We start from the raw sequence: 22662 nt of genomic DNA on the forward strand, positions 1-22662 counted from the left end.
ATAAACCTACAAAGAGTAGACTAACTGAATTGTCCACCTGTCCGAGTGTGCACATCCCAGATACTGTACAGCCCAGGACCACAGTCCGATCTTGGATGTGCACCTGATGGTCTATACGTCTACAGAACAGAACTGGACCCAGGATTTACCTCTAGAGATGGCGTGGCAGTTCTTTTCCCATGTCCTTCTTGCACATTCCAAGCTCGGAATATTACAGTGGCCTTTTGCCCAAAGGTCAGCATCGAGTATGTATGCAGTACCCCAGCAGTAGCCTTTGTGCACCGTAGGAGAGCATCTTAGTAAGACACAGTGACGAGAGAGTGCACCCCATAGCATGGAGGATGCTAACCTTTTCACATCAGGAAGCTTCACTCTAAAGTGGTCCTGTTTACACCGGGTTGACACACATGGCAGGGAGGCTGCATGGTGAAGGCGAAAAGATGGAAGAGACAAGTCCATCAAAACAGTGGCTCCTTAAGAGCCCACCTCCAGACTTCACTGACGTCTTCTGCCGTTACAGATGGCCAGGTTTTGACAGCTATCCTGAACTTGCTTTGTTGTAGACTAGCAGGTGATGCAGCCTTGTACACTCAGGAGAGCAAGGCAGAGCAGCAGGCCTGGGGGGCGGGGACGAGGCAGGCAGTGTCTGGGAGGTGAGGGTGGGGGATGGGATTCACGGCAGGGGAGGGGGACATCTGGAGGAGCCAGTTCATCCCCTCCACCTTGGGGTCTCAACTCTGCTGCACTGTTGACAGTCTAAAGACCGTCATGTGACTTACGTTGAATTGGGCATTTTTTAGTACTTACAGCTCAGTGTGTGCATTTAAAGGGTGGCCAGGGTGGGGGGGGGGAGTGGGGATGGGGGGTCCACTGAGAAGACGTAGCCAGAGGCTTTGGAAAGCAGATGGTTGTCATCCTTCAGGGTTTGGTTCAGGGACTTCTCAAATGCCCAGATCCGAGGATGCCCACGTGTACTGACTATGGATAGCCCCCTGTGCACTTTAAATCCCTGCAGGATGACGTTTAATATTTAATATTGTGTAGATGCAGAGCAAGTGGTGTACTATGCCACATCACTTAGGGAATAACGGCGAAGGGGGGAGGGGTTCCTATTCAACACAGATTACATGTCTACTGTTAGTTGACGCCATAGAAATGGATCCCGCAGAGGAAAAGAGCCACTTCTAACATTTTACCGAGGTCTGGAGAAACTGTGTACTGTGCTCTCCAATCCTTGAGGACTTAAAGTTGAGCTGGACCTTGGGCCATGCTTATCCTGGGGCCGGAGGGTAGCTATGAGGCTGTTCAGCTGCAGAATGCTTCTCCCTGGTTGTCTGTGTTAAACGGCCTTTGGACGCCAGCAAGCTAACACTCAGGGACAACTCTGAAAGCGTGGCCCTCGCTGAGGAGGTTTCCTGGTATACGACAGACTGCAGAATAAGTAGGAAGTGGCTCACTCGTGTGAGACTTAGTGAAAACGGAGTGTGGACACTGTTGTGACAGCATCACGACTCCCATGTGGATAGACCACAACAGGCCACTCTCAGTTCCACGCGAGAGAGGTTTATTGTGGGAGACGGAGATGAAGGGGGAAAAGAGAGAGAAGAAGGGGCGAAGGTCAGAAAGGGTCTGCCTTTTATTTAGGCTGTGACTTCACCACTCACAGGTAAAGTTGGGAGGTAGACCAGATGGATGCTGGGAATGTATGGCAACAGATACGTGGGCCTATGGGTGACGTCACCGTCATCACTGGGTTCGGATGCAATCTGCAACCAACCATAAAGCCAGTTCCTGGTACCAATAGACACAGCTCCTGATGCTCTAGGAATTGCTCTCATAATCATAGCCCAGTCGGGCTATTCAAACATCTTTATTATTGAAGACAGTGACTAACCCCAAGCTGACCCAGAGTGAGCATTGTTAGTCAGTTAGCAGTTGCCACAGTAACACTGTGTAACAAACCATCCCACAGTTCATTGGCTCTGCTGGGGCAGCGTCTTTCTGGACCCAACTGGCTACCTAAGGCATCTTCTTTTCAAGTGGTAACGGAGACATAGGTGGTCAAGTTCAACCACACAGGGTTCCCGGCTCTGCATCTTACCCTCTGTTTCATCCACGTGGAGAGGTGTATTTACTGTTTTTTTTTCCTGCCAGTCACCTGAGCCCCAAATCTCTCATGCAGTTCATCTGTTATTGACTGCCCACCCCCCAACTCTGAATTTGTGTGCAGGCTGTCCCCTTTCTGCCAGTCAGGAACTCACACATCATATAAATCCACATGACCTACTTGTTCAGTGCATCCAGTTATGTCTTGGTGTCTTTTCCTGTCGTCGTAATAACATACCAGACAAAGCACACTAAGGTTTATTGGGCTCGCCATGCCAGGTTACAGTCCATGCTCACCAGGGAGTCGAGGTGGCTGGAACTGAGAGCAGGTAGTCACACTGCACTCGTCTACAGCGAAGAGCCTAGAACAGAATCGGCGCGTGCCTGTGCTCATTTGCGGGTTACTGCAGTCTCATACACGTCGGGATTCCCTGCCTAGGAAATAATGCTGCTCACAGTATGCACCTCTTCTCTTCTCAATGTATTCAAGCTAATACCCAACAGCCACAGGCCAGCCTGACCTAGACAGTCCCTGATTGACACTTTCAGATGGTGTCATGTGTACGGAGTTAGCTGACATAATGTTTCTCCTCAGAACAGGGAGTCCTTGTTTAAACACCCCTTTTATAAACAGCCACCCCCACAGCCTCCACCTTCACTCCTTCACCCCACTTTACATTTCTGTTTGTCAGTTCTGACTTTCCGTTACCTCTCTCCTCAACTGTGGTAAGCTCTAAGCTTACAGGGACTGGATATTGCTCACCAGCTCTCCAGAGCATGGCCGGCCTATAATGGCCAGATTCAGTAGCTGTCAGAATGAAGCGGGGTGAGAGCAAGTCCTGTGGGGTTAGCACAGCGTTTCCAGTTGCCCTTCTGAAGTCCAGTCTTTCATTTCCAGGCGTCACTCAGGAAGGTTAGTTTTATGGTGTTGTACCCCGTTTTCACTAAAACTCTGAACATATGCCTTCAAGAGACACATAGAAGACAAAGGGAGTTCTTCTTTCTGTATAATCTCTTACCCATGTTGCTCCCTTTATTAATATTACAAGAGGACTGAAAAAAACATTTTAATTGTAATTTAATTCCACCACTCATGGCCACTTTTTTATTTTTTCATCAAAGTTTATTAATCTAAATATTTTTTATTTAAAAAAAGCAAACTGCAGGGTTGGGGATTTAGCTCAGTGGTAGAGCTCTTGCCTAGGAAGCGCAAGGCCCTGGGTTCGGTCCCCAGCTCCGGAAAAAAAAAAAAAAAGCAAACTGCAACTTGAGACTGGAGAGAGGGCTCTGCAGTGAGGAGCAGTTACTGCCTTACCCTGACTGTCCAGTGCCTGCAACTAAAGTCCCAAATCATCTATGGTCCCAGAGAGAGAGAGAGAGAGAAAAGAAGAGAGAGAGATAGAGACAGAGAGACAGAAACAGAGAGACAGACAGAGAGAGAGACTGAGAGACAGAGAGAGAGAGAGACAGAGAGAGAGAGAGAGAGAGAGAGTGTGTGTGTGTGTGTGTGTGTGTGTGTGTAGAGGGCCGTCTGTGTATGGGGAGTATGTGCAGATGACTGATTCGGGTGTCTGCCTCCATCACTCTGCCGTGTGCTGAACCAGTCTCTTACAGAGCCTGACCTTACCATTCTTCTGACCAGGTGGCTGTCCAGCAAGACCCCAGGCCCCACTGGTCCTTTTCAATGATGGCTTGAAAAGAACATTTTGTAATAAGATAAATCACAGCAACGATAATTTTCTCCGTTACAGAAAGGGAAGGGAGGCCGTCCAGAAAGCCTGTGCCTCCCTCTGATGTTGGTAAAGTGCCAGAGTTTGCTAGGAGTCTCAAAGGAAAGGGCTCAAAACTGTCAGCACACAGCAGAACGCAGCCTTCGTGTTCTCCACAAATAAAACCAAAAAGCCAGCAGCAGGAGAAAGTTCCTCACAACAACCAAAATAAACAAAGGGCTGTGTTTAATGTTTACCTAGTAATTCTTTCTCGATCCTAAAAACTCTAAAGTCCCAATAGAATCCAAACTGGATGTCAATTTTCCATGGCTAGTAAATGTAGAAAACATCAATTTCTTTTGTTTATCAAATTGGCAAATTTTGAAAAGACAAAGTCCAGTGCCTGCAGAGGTACGAGGGTGGAGGAACTTGGTCGGTGTTCAGAGACGGTTTATCTGCACAGCGTAGAGAGCAATTTAACCAAGTCAAAGTACCTACCCCAGAAAGCCCATCTTTTCGCCACCCTCCCATCTTGTTTCTTTTAGTCTGTCATAACAATGATCAGAGTCCATCGAGAATACTTACCTTTAATAAGCTCCATTTATAAAATATTTTTTAAAAACCTACTGAACAGGGCTGCTAGAGAATGTTCGATGGGCAAAGCTTTTGCTTTGCAAAGGTGGGGACCTGAGTTCAGAATCTCAAAATGTCCACAAAGCTGGGCGGTGTGGGGAGGTAGCTGCAATGATAAGTAGGCATGTGGTTCTTCTGTTTCTTGAGGCTAGAAGCCCATGACACAAGTGCCTGCAAGTTGTTTCTAGTTGGATGGCTCTTCTTGCCTGGAACTTCCTCTGTGCATATCTGGAGTAAGAGGACCAGCAGAGCACCCTGGAGCTTCTCCCCCTTCCAGAGACTGAGCTGAGGGTCAGGGCTTCTTCAGCAGTTCACTGTGACTGAACAGTGTTTGCATAACAGATTCTGTAGGGCAAAAAGAGTCATCCGGCCAGATCCTACCTTCACAGATGAGACGACCATCTCTAAAAGGGACCCGTGCCTGGAGTCAGGCCACCAGCATTTAAATCATTCTCCTTTCCCTTAGTCTCGTCTAAATGAATGGAGGACAGACTGCACCACAGTCCAAGGCACATGTTTGTGTGGAAGACTCTGCCTTGTGCTCCTCTAGACCCCATCAGTAAGATACTCACATAACACTGACCATCCCAAGTAGGCTTGTTGAGCCATTAGCATACACGGGACCCACTCTCCTGTCTGGCGGTGCCCCAGGAGTATTATCAGTGGTAAATCACTTGGGAAGCCCTCTCCTGGACCCCGGCTCTGGACAAGGCTGCTGGAAACATCCTTGGTACGGCAGCCACACCATACACCCCAGAATGAACACAGCCAGAGCACAGCTGACAAGCGCAGATCTGGTGTCTTCAGTCTGTCCCGCCTTTTAAAAATGTTCTTTTACCTAAATACGGTTCTCCTCTAAAATCCGAGTGAGCGGCTGTGCTTTGCCCTGGGCGAGTTCTTCCCAGTGCATCCTGACACTGGAGCACGAACAGGAAGGTACGCACGTGAATCTGATGGTGATTGCTGATGATGAAATTTGGGCTCATAAAATCAAGGATATTATTCAAAAGTGTGAGGTAAATTAGTCTCATTCATTCTGATGGGGCTAGACTCCGCGGCTGTGTATGCCATCTTTAATTAACGTTCAGAAAGGATGTTCTGATTGGGATTATTAATGAATGAGGTAAAGATTTTTACCGTTTGTGAGACTTCTGCCACAGACAGCTTACATTCCCCCCCGCCCAACCAGTTTTTTTTTGTTGTTTTTCTTTCCACAGATTCCTTCTATGGCCTGACAGATGGAGTATTCATCTTTGAAGCTGTTTCCACAGAAGATAGCAAAACCACACAGGGCTATGACGCCATTGTTGTGGAACAATGGACAGTCCTGGAAGTAAGTGAGGAGCGGCCCTGTCGCTGCTTTTGTCTGGGGAGAGTCTGTTTCATGGCTTCCTCCAGCTGACTGCAAGGCCGGGCCCAGCTGTGCTTTTCTTCTGAAAGGGAGTTCACCTGGGTAGACCCTGGGGGGACCCTCTCAATCCTTTTATACCCCACCTCCAAGGTTGGAGGGCTCCACTTTCCTCTTCCTACAGGAAGAGCGTGTGTTTTTGCCTATGTCAGACCACTGGATAGAAAGAGAGTCACCCACTGTTTAATTTGCATATCACCGTAAACACAAACGCCATGAAGACGCCTGTTCATAATACTGTCCTAGTAAGAGCTATGCTAGGTTTTCAGAGGTAGCCTCTGCGGCCATCTCCTGCAGGCCATCCTTGGGGGACATGAGCGGAGCTCTCAGTTCCCAGTGAGCAGTGAGGTAGATACTGTTTTCGCAGTTAGGTTTTGTGCCGGGTACTGCAGGATACGTTTGAAGAGTGACGACCGTGAACCACTGGCTCTGGGTAGGACAATCCAAGTCCCGTGTAGTCTTCTCTCTAAGATCTCTTTGGTTTTCTCCAGCCATGAAGTATGCACGTTTTAAGCCTGTCCCAGCCATCACTAGACCAGTGTTTCTTGAGAGTGACCGTTTGTCTGAGGCATATGCAGGGTTTCTGAAGCACAGATATTTGGACCCCACCCTAGAAGTTTCCTTTCATCTGGAAACACTATAACAAAAGGCCACAGATAGGATTTTTACCTTGCAGGAGACTGGAAGGTTCAAGGTCAGGGTTCCGTCCTCGCCGCTTCTCTCCGAGGCTCTCATCTGACGTGTAGACAGCTACTCACTCCGAGTCTGCTTATTGGCGAGAGCCAGCGAGCTCTCTGATGTCTCTTAGGACATTAATCTTAATGGATTAGGGGCCCACTCTTGTGGCTATATTTAACCGTGATTGCTTTCTAGAGGCCCCAACTCTGCATTGAAGGGTAAATTTAGGCTTGGCACAAAATACTCAGTCTTTAACAGCATCTCTGAGGCCAGGCCCAAGAATTTACATACAATACCACCGAGTTAGATGAATTGCCTCTGCTGGTTGAAAGATGAAAGTCTGAGGTTGTTACCAGCACAGTAAGCATCCCACCGGGGACAGATTGTAGAAGGCTTGGCTTTCTGAAGAGGCTCCATCGGACACCTACTCTGGCCCACAGTCAGCCCCTCTCTGGGACACGTGGGTGAGCCTGAACCCGTTCATGCTACCCTGAGGCCAGCTACATCTTCCCTTCCCTTATTTGGCCTATGGAAAGCTTGTTTTTCTCTTTAAGCCTGGGCAGGTACCTGAAAGGTGATGCGTTTGGATTTCAAGGGAACACAGAGGCAGATCATCCTTTTGGATAAGAAACGTATTAGAGTAGTTAGGAGCACTGTTGACATAGGTGCCATGGGTGGGTAACATGGCAGGGCTCTGAGGAGAATTCAGGCCCACGTGAGAGAGCAGGGTACCTTCTTACAGGTTTGAGAAGAGGAGGGTGGCATGCTGTACAGTCACAGTATGTATTTGCAGTCAGGCTGCCTCTTGGCAGGAGAAGGAGGGAAGTGTTGTGTTACCAGGCAGAGGGGAAGACATCTTGCTGGTGAGTGACCTAGAGAGTGGGGTGGAAGGACACATTTACGTAAGGTATCCATTACACTGGTGGTGGCAGAGGGTGTGCCAGTCAGGGGTTACAGTCACACACAGGCCGTCTTCTGAAGCTCTCCCTTCTCTTCATTGCCGCTCTGAGAGAAGCTGCTGCAGGTGGCTGTGCCTGATCAGCCCTCAGCTCCAAACATGACAGCTCCCCTTTGCGTCTGTTTGACCCCTTTTTTATGACCAGCACCGTCCTCCCAGGCTAGCCCCTAACCCCCTGGGCTCCGGATATTATTGAAGTTGGGGTTGCAACCCATGCCCCAAGCCAGGTTTGGCCATCCGTGCTCAATCAGCCAATTCCAAGAGTCAGATTAATAGTGTAATCCAGAAAAAAAACAAAAACAGGAAGGTTATTCAATGTGGCCATATTGGAAAGAGTATCAAAAGGGTGAGGTCTGTGTTGGTTAGATTGCTGTCAACTTGGCAGCTGAGGAAAGGGAGCCCCAACTGAGAAAATGCCTGTCAGGTTGGACTGAGGGCAAGCCTGCGGGTCACTTTCTTGATTGATGATAGTAGATGGAAGGGCCCAGCCAACTGTGGGTGGTGTCATGGTTGGGCAGGTTGGCCCTGAGAAATGTAAGAAACTAGCTAAGGAAGCCATGGGAGCAAGCCGGAAGCAGCACTCACTCCTCCCTCCGTGGCCTCTTTTTCCTATTGTGCCTTCTGGTTCCTGCCCCGAGTTCCTGCCTTGACTATGAAGTCAAATAAACCCCTTTACTGCACAAGTTGCTTCTGCTAGTGACCTTTATCATGAAATAGGAAGCAAACCAAGACACCATCTGATCAGTCCTGGGCCAAGATGTGCCTATCACGGCCTGGTTTCAGTCTTGTCCTGTAAAATGGTAAGCTAGATTTTGGTGAAATCTCTTTTTGGGAGAAAAGTTCCGTTCTGGGTGGGGCCTTTTCCTCCCCAGCATGAAATTCCTGGGGAATTCCTATTTCCTTGGGGTCCATTGTTTCTGATTGAGAAACACAAGTGTTTCTTCAGAATATCCTCATTTCTACCAGGCCTGCTACATAACTGAGATGTTATTGTCCGCTTTTTCTCCATTCTCACTGGTGAGATCTGACCTGCCCCTTTATTCCCAGCCCTGCCCTCAGCCTTGCTCCAATTCTGTCTCTATGTTTTGGTTCCCTTTTATACACAAACACACACACACACACACACACACACACACACACACACACACACACACACACACACACTTTCACCAGGGAACCTGGCTGGGCTCTCCGCCACGAGACAATGCAACCTGTTAAGAGCAGGAAGCTGACCAGGAACCTGTGTAGGCGTAGCCCTCCAGTTCCAGCCCAACTGCTCAACAGAGAGGAAAACCACGCCCTTTCTCCTTCTGCTTTTCAGTTTGATAAGTGGATATTGGCAATGATATCTCAGAGCTGAGACATTAAAGAAACTCTAGTCTGGTATGGTGACCTGGACCTATAATACCAGCTCTCAGGAGTGAGACTTGAGGGTTGCTCTGAGTCCCATGCCGGTCTGGGTTACACAGTAAAGACTCTAATCCCCACCCAAAGAAGAAAGTACAATGAGAGCCGGTGGCTGCTGGCCCTGGCGCACAGAGCTGCTGCTACTGAACAGTAGCCCACCAACTGTCTGCTGTCACTCATGACACGAGGCTCCGCCTACTGCCGTGGTTGCAGTCTAGAAGGAATTTTGTCTCAGGAGTTAGTGAGGAGAACTACATGAATTACCATGGGTGATGGTGCCAGGTTATATACCAAAACCAGATCTCAGAGAAAGCAAAATAGTTGTATCACCTTTAGTTGTAAAGTCATGGCCCTAAAGTACCTGGGAGGAAGATGAGAGCCCCCCTAGGACAGTTGTAGGGGTTTTTCAACCGAGAGTCTAAGTAGCAAGGGTAATTGGCTGAAAGAACAAATGCAGAGCAAGACAGAGGGAAAGAGAGAGACGGGTGAGAGCCTCTTTGAGTCTACATGTCTGGATGTGGTGGCTCAGAAGAATCCAGATGCCACTGTCAACACCACAGCTCTCATCTTAAAGGGAATAAGAGAGAGTTTATTATGGAGCTATTTTAAGAAACCATGGCTTGAGTTTACAGATTTAAATTATCCCACGTTCCATATTCCAACATGGAAGCAGTTTTGTGAAGTTTTATAGTTTTACAGGACAAAAAAAAGTCATTGAGACAGGTTTAAAATGCATTGGTAGGTACACCAGAGAGGTCACAGCAAAGATAGAGGAAGCCCATCTATAAGCCTAAGATGCTATCAGCTATTAGTGATAACATTGGCAGCTTTAGGGTTGGTGGAAGGGAGGGCCCTGCTAAATGAATAGAATTTAAAAGGTTTTATCTATTAATCTCAGGATGTTAGTTCTAATACAAGTGGGCAAGGAAGCTAGCCAAAGATAAGGGGATTAGCCTCTGGACCTATAACATTCCAGGCTCTCCACAATACTACAGTTCTAATCAGTCAGCCAGTCTCTGCAGACATGGGCTCGTCCCAAGGGTTCTCGTTCACATCAGTAAGTGCTAACATTGTCTCTTTCCCCGGTGTGTGTGGGCTCGTCCCAGGGGTTGTAGTTCATTAGTGCTTCTCATGATGTCTGGTGCTAGATATGAACCTAAGATGATAGAAAAAGCATGTATGACCAAGGTCTCAGTGTAATCCTGGCTACTCAGGAGGCTCAAGCTTACCTGGTTTACAAAGTTTAAGGCTTGCCCAGGCCTTTAGTTAAATCCTGTCTCAAAAGGAAAAGGGCTTGTGAATGCTGTTCAGGGGTAGAGCACTTGCCTGCTGTATGCATAAGGCTCTGGGATCCAGCCTCAGCACCCTGGAAGAGCTCCCATCACCAGCACACCAGAGTATGCAGTACTGGCTTCTTCGGACTAGAGAGAGAGATCTGGTGGCAACGACCTAGATTTTCATGACTTCCTTCCAGATCTCAAGTTTGTATTGTAAATTGTTTAGCCTTCAAAAGGGTTCAACTTAGTTTCCTGAAAATTTACTTTAGCCTTCAAAAGGCTTGCCTGAATTCTCTGTTAAAACAAAACAAACAAGAACCCCACCTTTTTGGGCAGCTTATCGGTTCACTTGTTTTGTGGTTTAGAAGATGAAACCAGGGCCTAAGTAAACACACAGCTAGCTATTGAGTTTCATTCCCAGCCCTTAGTTTTCAAGACCAGGTTTCCCTTTGTAGTGTGTGCTGTCCTTGAACTTTAGGTGTTTGGGCTGAGATGGAGTTACAGGCCTGCCCCCTCACACCCTGCTTCCATTGAGACATTTCAAGTCCAAGTTACACTTACATTTGGAAGGTTCACCTCCAGCGTTGGTATCTTGGAAGGTTTCGTGTATAAGGTGGCACCACGTGATCCTAGTGTTGCAAAGGCTGTAGTATCCATTGACACGTCCCAGAGACTTGTTGCCTGTCTCCAAGGAGGATCACACTGTGTCTGTGCATCGGTTTCAGACATGCTTTCTGTTCCATCGGGTAGATCTTGAGGCAGTCCTGGGAGATCACATGAGATGCTGTTCCTGTGAGTGACTTCTTCCATCTAGAAACCCTGACTTAAATGTCACAGCTCTGCTCACTTGTTCTCTGTGACCTCCTTAGGAGTTCTGGGTGTCAGTCTTCATTTGTAAAGGCACCCAACCAGCTCTTTAAATATTCATGTGAGGGTTTACCACATGAATTTACCAGAGTGTAGCTTCCATTTCTGTGGCATCTAGAATTCACAACTTTCTGCTTTGACAAAAGCGCCAGTATTTGTTCTTTTCAAACTCTCTGGCATATTTTTTATTGCCATGATTTTTCTCCAAGAAAACTGTTTTGGTCGGTGTAAAATCATAGTTTCTGGTGCCACAGGCAGGAGATCTCTGCCTTTTCCCTGTGGTTCGAATGATGGTCTATGAATTGTCATTCCTATGAAAGGACCAGGAAGTAAGATACCAGTCTCTCTCCAGTGGTAACTCCACCCCTCCCCACTCCAGAGCAAGTCACAGTTTACAGGAGGCCTGGACAGAGCCCTTGGAATCTCAGGTCTGTGTTGGTTTCCTTCTCAGAACACTGGCTTTTATCCAATCCTGTGTCTACTTCACAAGTGTCATGACACTTCACTGTGATCATGACACTTGAATGTCTTGGATCATACAGCTGAACACCTTTCCTGGATGGTAGGGCTCATCTCTAAAGTTAAGAATGCCTTGGAAGGCAAATCACCAACATCTTGTAAATTTTGAAGTACCTACCTCCAATTTAGCAATTCCATACCTCCCATGTCCAAGTTCTTCAAAGAGGAAGGCCAGGCTAGGGAATGAGTGTCCAAATGATAGTGCTTGCTTTTTACTGGGGTGAGGATGGCATTTTGTAGTGGGGTCTGTAGTCTAGAAGCCAAAGGAAGAGGAAAGCTTCCCTTTTGGGTTCATAATTGTCAGTTGCCAAGGATACAGTGAATGAATTAAGAAGGATAGTGATCATGACCAATAGACATCTCTCCTGGCCAGGCATTCATTCCTAGGGGTCAAAAGGGTAGGGAAGGCAGGCATGTAGCAAAGCAGGGTGCAATATTTATGTAGACCAAAGTGCTGTAGGTTAGGGATTGTCCAGCCGAAATAGAGGAACCTTACAGAATGTAAGAAGTGCTTTTCTCACATTGTCTCCCTTAGAGAAACAGATACATGTGTTCCTAAGTTAGTACAGAAAATGATGTGATCTCAGCAGAGTTAGCAACAGGGATAAAGGAGAGACAAGAATCAGCAGCTGTCCCTGTCCCCACTGTGTTCTTGCTGTTACAACCTTGTATTGCTCTACACATACTGGCAAAGAAGGGTCACAGGAAGTGTTAAAAGGAACAGAGTCACACAGGCTGTTCTGTTGGCAATATTCTGTGTTGGTGTAGTTTGACTATGCTACCTAGTTGTGGTCCAAACAGCTAGATGCTGCTGTGAAGATATTTTCAGATATAGTTAACATGCACACCAGGGAGCTGTTAAGTACATAGCCCTTCAGACTATGACTGATCCTCATTTGAGACTGATCCTCACTTGAAGGGAAACTCTGTCTCCACTAAAGGCAGTATCTGGTGGTGGAGTTTGCAGCCCCTGGAAATCATGCATTTGCCAACTTTCATAATCATGGGAGCAGGCTCTTCAGAAATACAGCTCAGTACATGCAGATACCCGTGTGGCTATGGACATCCCACTTGTTGGTAGACATTTCTCAGAACTCTGACTAACAGTTCCACGTCATATGATTCTGCCAGTGAGGAAAACCACTGCCAGTCTCCCAGGCTTAAGTAGTTTACCTCATAGTGCCAGGGCGTAAACTTAGGGCTTCACGTGTAATAGGCACTTGCTCTGCCAACATCCAACTGTCCTGGGAAACTGGCACACCAGACATGGATGTGTCGCCACGGCTGCTGTAGAGTAAAACTGTCAGTGTTATTTACCTAAGAAGAGTCTGGAAAACCTGATAGCTGAGGCAAGAGAAGGGAACTGGGGATTAGGGATTCATCAAGAGTCTGATCTCAAAATAGGTGTTTCCAACATCTCGTGGCTGGGGGTGAGGGTTGCAATGGGAAAGAGGCCAACAGAGCCTGGGACCAAAGTTCCAAGATGAGAACAAGGCCAGGGTCCTATGTGTCCATCAGGACGTTTTCTGATGCTGACAGGAGGGCCAACTAGACGTGGTTTCTCAGGAATAGAATTTCACTTTGTCACCCGGAGCAACAAGCTTAGAGCGTGGTAAGGACAGGTGGCAAAGCCGGTCATTTCAACAGTTAGATATCACTGGAGGTTGGGAACCTTTCTGCTCCTTGTCCTTGTCCTGTCTGCCCTGTCTCCCTTTATGACCCTAGTCACAAGGTGGCTATCCAGATCCCAGGCATCCCATATAAACATGATAACTATGGCACGCAGGAACAACTCCTTCTCCTTGTCTCTATGCTTACAGCAAGTCAAGCCTTTTCAGCAGCACCTGCTGAGTTTCACTCAGGGAGTTTAGGCCAGGGCTGAGTTACAGACTAACATCACTTCCAGGAATCCAAGTTCTTTGAGACCAAAGAGGATATTAACTAGGACAGGAGTGTTTGCCACTGGAGAGTGGTGCTCCCGTGACGGCATTTAAGAAGAGAGGGACTACTAAGGGTAGGCAGCTGAAGGGAGAGTGTGACTTTTAATCTGTCTGAACATTTCTTTTATAAACTCCATCTTGTTATATCTGACATCCATGTTTTACTTCAAGTATGAGCCATGAAATCTCCTGAAAAATTCATTCAACAAATAAATACCGAGTTCCTACTGTGTGTCAGCAGCCATGAGGATGTGATAGATGGTAGAAATTCTGGCGGCAAGGATTGATTCTCTAACGGAAGAGAAGGAACGCGGGCATTAAAAATGGATTCCTACCTCCTGCCTTTCCATATTCATCGATAATTCCTCATCCTTGTCAGGCTTCCCGTGGAGCGAGAGAAACCAGAATCCCCGGAACATTTAATGCTGATGCAAGGAAGAGGCAGGCATGCCATTCTGCTGGAGAGAGGGGAAGGGAGGGGATTTAGAGTCTCACTGCAGAGCAAGAGAGGGTGTCAGAAGTGGCCGTGGGTTCAAATCCTGCAGTACATGCGGTGGCAGGGTGTGTGTGCGTGTGTGTGTGCGTGTGTGTGTGTGTGTGCTTAATGCACTTGTGTGTGAGAGTGTGGGCGTGTGCATACTGTAGCATCCGTGTGGAGGGGATATGTGACCCTCACACTTCACCTTGCTTGGGATAGCAGCTCTCTTGTTTCCTGCAATGTACACCCTCACACTGGCCTTTCTCTGCTTGCCGTCTCCCTGCAGGGGCAGGGGGATTTTACAAGCACTTGCACTGTGCATCTGGCTCTTGTGTGCGTTCTGGGGATTCAAACTCAGACCTTCATGCTTGCCCAGCAAATCGCTTTATCTGCTTAGCCATTTCTCCAGCCTCATTTTTAAAAACTATTACTTGAGGTTGGAGAAACGGCTCAGTGGTTAAGGAGCACTGCCCATGGACAGGACCTGAGTTCAGTTCTCAGCACCGTGTCAGGCGGTTGATGACTGCCTGTAACAGCGGCACCAGGACATCCAGCGTTTTCCTCTGGCCTTCACCCATTTGCACACACCCCTACCACACATACACAAACACACACATTTAAAAAATAAAATCTTTAAATAGAGCCTATTCTGTATGCCCTGAATGACAGGAAGGTGGGGTGTCAGGTTCTCACGGGGAAACAGAGCTAGCAGTGGATGTTGTGAGGACCCACGCCCACTGTGAGTGTATCCTAAGGCCTTGGCGTAAGCTAGAATACGTTTACATCCTAGAGCGAGGAGACTCAGGGAGCCACAGGCCAAGTTCAAAGCCCAAGAATGATGGGTGGGTGGTCCAGACCTAGGCCCTGAGACAGCAGCTGTAGCTGCAGGGGGTGGATGTTGTGTCTTGGGTGGGCAGGTAGCCGGATTCCATCTTCACCATAAAGCAGACACGCAGAGTGAGCTCTCAGGACAGCGAGTGTCAGGGCGGCCCTGCTCTTTAGCTGCCCTGGTGTGCTTTGAGATTAGAAAGGTAGGAGATGACTCTATAAGACCTCAGTTTTTACTTTTTAACACTTTATTTCATACGTCTGTGTACTTTATACATCCATGTGTATGTGTGTGTGTGTGGGTGTATACATTCTGTGGCACACCTGTGGAAGTCAGGGGACATCTTGTAGGAGCCGGTTCTCTTCTTTCATTATGTATACACAGGTTGCCAGACTTAGCAGCAAGTACATTTTACCCACTGAGCCGCCATACCAGGCTTCTGTAAACAGGCAGGCAGGCAGGCATGCGCGCATGCGTGCACATGCACACACACACACACACACACACACACACACACACACACACACACACACACCTTATACTTTCTTCAGCTGGGTTCTCTACCTAGGGCCTCATAAGGCTGAAGTTAGGTTCTGCCAGGACCCTGAGCCATACTAGAGGCCCTGGTGGATGATTACCTTCTGAAGCTCACCCTGGGTTTGACCAGTGCTCTGTGCTGTAGGACTGACCACACTCAGCCTGGATATGGTCTTTGCTAGTCCCATGGCCATAGGGGGCCGTGCACTGGAAGCCTGGTCCCCAGTGCGACAATGTTGAGAGAGAGCTGCACAATGAAGAAGCGGGCTTATTGCAAGGTAGTCATGTGTCATGGAGATCCCCCTCTGTCCTCCCTCAGTTCCCTGGTCCTTCTGATCCTCACTGGAAGAATTCAGATAAGACACTGGGCTTAGTGTAGATGATAGGTTCTATGGAATGGCAAAGCAAGGCACTCTCAAAGCTTGAGAGTAGACAGTGGCCAGTGGCCAGAGGGACTATTGCACTGTGTGTACTTATAGCTTCTAGAACAGGCTGCTTTCCCTGAAAGTCTGTCTGTCTGTCTGTCTTTTCTTTTTTTTTTTTTTTTTTTTTTTGTCTAGGTGATTGACAGGCCCATCTGGATTCTGTTATGGGCGGGGCACAATGTTTTTGTTCTTCACCAGAAAGCTCCCTCCTGCCAGATAATAGTCTTCTGACCTTCTGGGCAATTCAGAATGGCATGTCTCCACCCAGGGCTGGAGATCCCGTTCTTGAGATCAGTCTTCCCTCTTGAAGTTTCGGTTCCTGCTTTTACAAACCTCTGATTATGACAGAAGGTCCACCCACCCATCCCCAAGCCTGGTGCTGTCTGATCAGCTACCCAACAATGGAGACTCACTCTGAGTCTTAGGTGTCACTGGGGGGACCGTCTGGCCTCTCCTATGGTCGGATGTTGAGGTTGTGTCTTGGGAGAAGAATTGAGGAAGAGGAGTAAAGATAGATTTATTTAAATGGAGAGAGATCCTTCAGTGTACTCCTCAGACTGGGAGTGAGCTCCGCTAAGCACGTGGCTCAAGAGATCCTGCGGGTTCTTAGGGGCTTTCCAGGGGATTTTTACTGCAGACTGAGGGAGAGGGTGTTCCCTGAATGGGGTGGGCCTTTCTTTATCCGTCTTAGATTTTCTTTGTCTGTTAGAGGAAAGTTGTGTAATCTTTGGCATGATCGGGGGCAGTCCAGGGGACGGACTTGGTTTCTGAGTTGTTATTCTTATGACTTATACTCATGTCTGTCAGTCCCTATCCATCCAGACTCAAAGAGATTAATGGTGTCTCTCCAAGGGTGTTCGTTCTTGGTGGGAAGAGGTTGTTATTCAGTGAGGCAGGTCCACATACTCCACATCCATATGATGTCTTCATGTGACATTCTCTTCATGTTGTCTTCATGTGACAGGTTCCACTTGTCTCTCTGTCACATTGCGATGTAGACAGAGTGGCCCTTACTAGAGACTTAAACAAAGCTGTCAGACCTTGGACTGTCAGGATCCAAAAATAAGAGCTAAAAGTCAATTCTAGGGGTAGAGTGACAGCGGTTAAGAACACTGGCTGCTCTTCCAGAGGACCCAGGTTCAATTCCCAGCACCCACATTGCAGTTCACAAATCTGTAATTCTAGTTTGAAGGAATCTGATGAAACTTGCTAGCCTATTTGGCTTAAGGCATACATGTGGTACCCAGACATTCATACAGGCAAAACACCATACATTAAAATTAAAATGTTTAAATGCACACAGTCATAAATTGTTAGAAACAAAGACTAATCTCTGTGTTACACAGAGGAGCACATGGACGGCGCAAAATCAGCTCAGCAAGGTGATTTCTCTTCTGCAGAAAGTGGGCCTTGGAGCCCAAGCCAGGCTGGCAAGCCCGCTAGGGCCAGAATACCTCTGTCCTTTATCCCTGATGTAGGTGGTAGCTGTCTCATTTTCATTGGTTAAGAATTGACTCATGGTCTGATTTGATTGGCTAATCAGTGCAAAGAAGGAGGGGGGAAGGTTTGGAAAATAGGAGCCCCCTCAGACCATCTTTGATTTTAAAATGTTAAATAAGAGAGTAAATAAATCAGTGGCCATGTCTCACATTAACAACCATCCTCAAGCACATTGTCATAGCAACGGAAGCTGGACTAGTTTCTTTTTAACATATGGGCAGTTTGAGTCACAGAGAGAAAGGTAGGACAGATAGTTCTCCGAAGAGACCTGGAGTATATTAGGGGAGTTGGAACAGAGGGCCAGAGAACATTAATGCAGTCAAGCATTCACTCGCCTTGTCCTTGGAAATTAAACTGGCTAATAAAAATTTATCGGTCTGAAACATTCTCATTCTGTAGCCGAGGCCTCAAGTTCACAATAATCCCCCTGCCTCCATCTGCCAAACCAGGATCATAGGGACCCAGCTGTGGTCAAGAATTTTAGTAAAATATAGAAGGGGACCTGGAGGTGTAGCTCACCTGGCAGCTGCGGTGCCCTAGGCACAATTCCCAGAACCATTTAGTTAATAAAATAAAAGGTAAGAGCAGATAGGTGGAGTCACCCGCTGCAGCACAAGGACTGCTGTAATGGAAGGGGGTCTTATCCATGGTCCCATGATGTTCGCCCACGCCTTGTCCTGTGTCATGTCTTCCTTGGGTGCTCGCATTGAAATGTGGTAGACACCCAAATAGTGAGAAGCAGGTGCGGGTTATCTGGCATGAGCACCCCGTTCTGAAGCATGTGAGAACCGTGCCAGACATGCACCCTGACGTGGTATTAACAACAGCCCACGTATCCTTAGTGCTGAGTGATGTTCCGTTATCTGAACACTAGTTTTATCCATCCATTATCTACAGAAGAACACCGTGGGTCTCTATTTTATGAATAAAACCATTGTAAACATCCACGTGCCGGTTTCTATGCTGACAGATGCTTGCAGCTCGTTTGTAAAACTAATACGGCTGTGAGGTCATGTGACTACTGTGAGCACATTCAGTTTGTAAGAAATCACCCAACTATCTTCGAAAGTGGACGCCCCACTCTGCAATCCCGGCAGCGGTAGTTGAGGGTTCCTCATGCTGCATCTCCTAGCCTGGACTCTGGTGCTGGTGTTTTAGAATTCATCCATCCTAGCACGAGTGGGAGGTGTCTCATTTTAATTTGAATTTTCCTAATGACACAGTACATCTCATAAGATGACTACCAGCAACGTTGACAGTGACACGGCAGGAAAAAAAGACACATTTCCATGTGGCCAGTTCATCTTTAGAGAACTTCCCAGTCATTTTACAGAAGTACCGGTGACCCCGAGTGCTCTGTGAAAAGTCAGTACTTGACTCTCCATGTTTAATTTCTGTATGCAAATATATTTACAACTTCCACATATAAAAGATCCAGAAAATGGAAAGGGCATCTTGTCACTTCTATATGTGATCCATGGCCATTTCCACTAAACTCTGAGAATATAAGACAATGGCAGAACCACCCTCCAAGTGTGGTTCTACTCACTCAGCAGCCATCTGTGGAGAAGATGCCTTGGAGCAAGTTAGCCTCCCTGTGTTTGCGGAAGCCATGTTCTAATGCAGGAAGCACAATAGTCAAAGCCAGAGGTGCTCAGTGGTCCACATGCTGGCCTGATACGGCAGGACTAGAGTTGGTGGGAAGGTTTTCCCCAGTTAGCCAGACTTTCCAAGAACATTTGGGTTTCCTTGACTTTGGGTTTTGGATTTTGTTTTTCTTTGTTTTGGGTTTGGTTTGGTTTTCTTTCACTCGTTCTCTCTCTGGTGGCACTCAAATGCTGATGTCTGCCATAGTAGGTGCAGGTGGATTTCTCCCTGAGGAGAGGGGGCTCAAGAGTGGGAGGATAGACGCAAACAATGGCAGTCCGTGAACAGTTGAGAATCTGACATATCCTGACGCCTGAATATTTCATCCGGAGCTTTGCGTACTTCTGAAACATACACGTACCAGGAACTGGGTCCTCTGAAAACACACTGGGGGATTAACAGGGTAATTTAGTTGGAAAAGAAGGGAGAGTGGAGCTAAAATGCTGGTAACCATAGCAACACGATGCTGACAGTTGGGTCACCACAAAAGAGAATATTGACGGACTGATCGCCTAACACTGCTGGGGAAAATGGCACCTTGAGTTTACCAGGGTGAGGAAAACCACAGATGCTTTCTGTGGCTCAGCCCTTGCTGGCTGGGCTAGTGGGCTTACTGTTCATTTGGGTTTCTTCCCCTATTAAGCTTGTGTACTAATTGTTACTCTGACAGGATTTCTAAGGTTAAGCTTTTTTTTTTTTTTTTTTTTTTTTTTTTTTTTTTTTTTTTTTTTTTTGTGAGTATTGATACACTCAGACTGTAAAGGGGACATAGCATTAAGTCTTAGAATTTTTTGTAAATAACCGGCTCTGTCTTTTCATTAATTAGGTATTTTAGGAAAGTCCCCTCCAGTCCTTCTCTTTTCTAACAGAGAAAGTAGAAAATGAGCAAAGGTTGGTTAGAAATGCTCGGGTCACATGTCTAAAGAGAAACAAATTGATACATTCTATGTATTCTCAGAAAATGTAACAACTTCTCACCCATCAAAGCCAGTGGTATGGAGTTGGCAAGTCTCTGGAGGGAGAAAAATGTTTCTTGTTTTATTGTTACCAAGCAAAGCTGCTTCAAGAGAGGAGAGACTTGCCCTCTGCTTTCAGCCTGTGTAAGCTGTCAGCCTCTGAGGCGGGTGCTGTGCCGACACAGCGTGTGGCCCCTCTGCATGGCTGGCTGACAGGATGTAGCAGCTTTGAGCTGCTTAATGTTTGCACTAAGAAATTCAGCATCTGCCCCTACTAATGGGCAGGATCTGCCCGAGCCATCATGCTCTTGACCTCCAAAGTCCAGCCTCATTAGCTTTGTATGCTGTGGGAGCCGTGTGTGCTAAGCGCTTCTTGCCTGGTCTCCATTCTGCCAGCCCCGCACAGGAGCAGGCAGCACCGATCACAGCTACAGCAGGCTGCCTCCTGCCACTCCATCCTATGGCCTGTTCCCTTGTCCAACTCCAGACTATGTGGCTTCAGAGAAAGCACATGCAGCAGCCAGCTAGCCAGGCGCCCAGAATCCAGAGAAGTGTTATCTCCTGCATTCAGGTTTAGTTTTGCTGCCAGCTAGGCATGGCTCTGTAGGAGATGCCAGGCAACGGCTGGAACTAGGGTGTTCTTCCCTGCTCTGAGTTTTTATCTTCCCCTCCCAGGGTATGCTGGGTTGCGGTTGGTTTCATGGAAGGTACTGTAAATTAGACATCGGGGCTTCAGAGGAAATGCAAGGTCACAATGTGCCCGGCATGAAGGTTGTAAGGGTTACGTATGCCAGCCTTGATGGCGAAAATGAGCAGCCCAGTCCTCCCATCACAAGTACTAGCTGTGTCTGTCCTTTCTCTCCAGTCAAACAAGGTGACTTTCACTAGATTTTTTTTTCTTTCCTACCAGAGACTTGCTTGAATGTGTGCAGCTTTTGCTAGAATAATAATTACACACCATTAGCATCTGCCGCTCGGTAAAGCACCCTGAATCTCGGTACATGAAAAGAGGGATAGTTAACTTTACTTCCTGGCCCTCGCTAACTCTGCTGAGACAGTCTGCTGCTCGAGGCAGGCCCAAGATGGCATCTTGCACCTGTCTGCCGTATGGCCACCCTGCTTGTCTGCCGTCATCCAACAGGCTGGCCTAGGCTTGTCCTCAACAAACAGGCAAAGCTCTGGGAGAGGAGGCAGGTGCAGGAAGGCCCTCTGTTGCCTAGGCTCAGACTCTTGGGGTCATAGCTGCCAGGTTCCGTTTGTCAGAATTAGTTCTGGGAGCACCCTGGATTCGAGAGGTGGGAAAATGGATGCGCTCACTGAGCGGGGGAGTTGTAAGGGGTCCTGGATAGGGAGGTCACAGTGGAGTCCATTTTATAAACAATGTACCCCACATAATAATAACATCTATTATCTGCTATTGTACTGAGCTACTGAAAGGCTGCAGTTGGCCTTCATTCTTGTGTGGTGGAAACAATCAGGCAGAAATGTGAATTCACCAGCCCTGGCTTCGGAGGAGTCTTGGAACTGGGGAAAATGGAATTTTCTACACATTACATATATTTTCATCTGTCCCCCTTTCCTACATAAAAAAAACAAAAACAAAAAACCGTTATTCCCTTTGAAGGTTTCGAGAGCCAACGTTGTCTAAAATGAGATGAGTGTTCTCTGAGGCTCTATTATGTTAGCCTAATTACACATCAGCAAAATGTTTTTCTGGGGCATTGTGCAGAAAACAAAGAGCAAAACAACATCTCCAGCCAGCCAGCCTGTCTGCCCCTCCCTCTGGTTGGCAGGCTCTCCGTCCTGTGGGATGGGGTGCCTGGGGGAGAGTGGATAGCAGGGCAGCTCTGCGTTGACCTCAGAGAGGTTTACCCTCTCCCCAGAGCGTGGAGAGGCCAGGTGTTTTCTGCTCTTTCCTGCTTCCCCCATGGTCCATGGGCTTCCGATCCATATGCCCGTTCACCAAGTGTCCAGTGTGAGTCAGTTTAACGGACTGGAGATTCATAAAAGAACTCTGCTACTGGCAAGGCCTACCCTCTGGGATATTAAGGGGCAGACGGGTTTTCTGACAGTCACTACTTTCCATCGGATAGTAGAGGTGAAATGTCCCCCCTTTCACTGTGGCATTCTCCTTAGCCTTAGCTCTGGACATCCTTATTTAAGAATATGCTCCCCATTTGTCCTGTGTCCTCCGTTCCCCTGCCTCACCAGGGAGCCCAGTTCCTAGCTTCATTCCTTCCTGCATTTGTCCCCCACCCTGCCTTGGCCAATCTCTCTAAACTCTCAGAAGACGACGGAGGTATTAGTCGTCCATGACTGTGACCAAAATATCTGACAGAGACAGCAGAAGAGAGGACAGGCTTGCTTTAACTCGTGTCTTCTGGGGGTTTCAGTCCATCACAACAGGGAAGGCACGGTGGTGGGAGCATGTGATGGGGACTGTGCACACCCCGAGGGCCGGGAAACAAGGGGTTAAAATCACATAGAGCCTGTGAAGAAGGACTGTGTAGAAGACTGTGTAGGAGCAGGGCTGCAGCCTACAAAGGCCGGTCTTAACACCTACCTCCTGAAGCTAGGCTCCATCCTTTCAAGGTTCCGTAGCCTCTCCATTGACCAGTTAGGGGGTACATATTCAAAATAAAAGCGTGTAGGAGATACTTCAGACTCAGGCCACAGCAGATATCAAGAGGCTGGTGTTAGCCACACAGCAGCTCCCCACCCCCCCAAGGATGCCTTTCCTGCTTCTAGAGGATCCCTCCTGTATCAGTCTAGTTCTGCCCCTGTCGTC

At 47.6% G+C, this 22662-nt stretch overlaps 1 protein-coding gene across 1 annotated transcript in view; it reads left to right on the top strand.

Annotated features, from left to right (window-relative positions):
* Rftn1 (raftlin, lipid raft linker 1) overlaps positions 1 to 22662 on the top strand; it is a 181173-nt gene that overhangs the window by 132500 nt on the left and 26011 nt on the right. Inside the window, exon 6 of the mRNA XM_032900531.1 lies at positions 5666 to 5781. Within this exon, the coding sequence (XP_032756422.1) occupies positions 5666 to 5781 (116 nt within the window). The remainder of the gene's footprint in view (positions 1 to 5665; positions 5782 to 22662) is intronic.

The sequence above is a fragment of the Rattus rattus genome, chromosome 4 (genome assembly GCF_011064425.1).
Source record: "Rattus rattus isolate New Zealand chromosome 4, Rrattus_CSIRO_v1, whole genome shotgun sequence".
In the NCBI taxonomy this organism is placed as follows: Eukaryota; Metazoa; Chordata; class Mammalia; order Rodentia; family Muridae; genus Rattus; species Rattus rattus.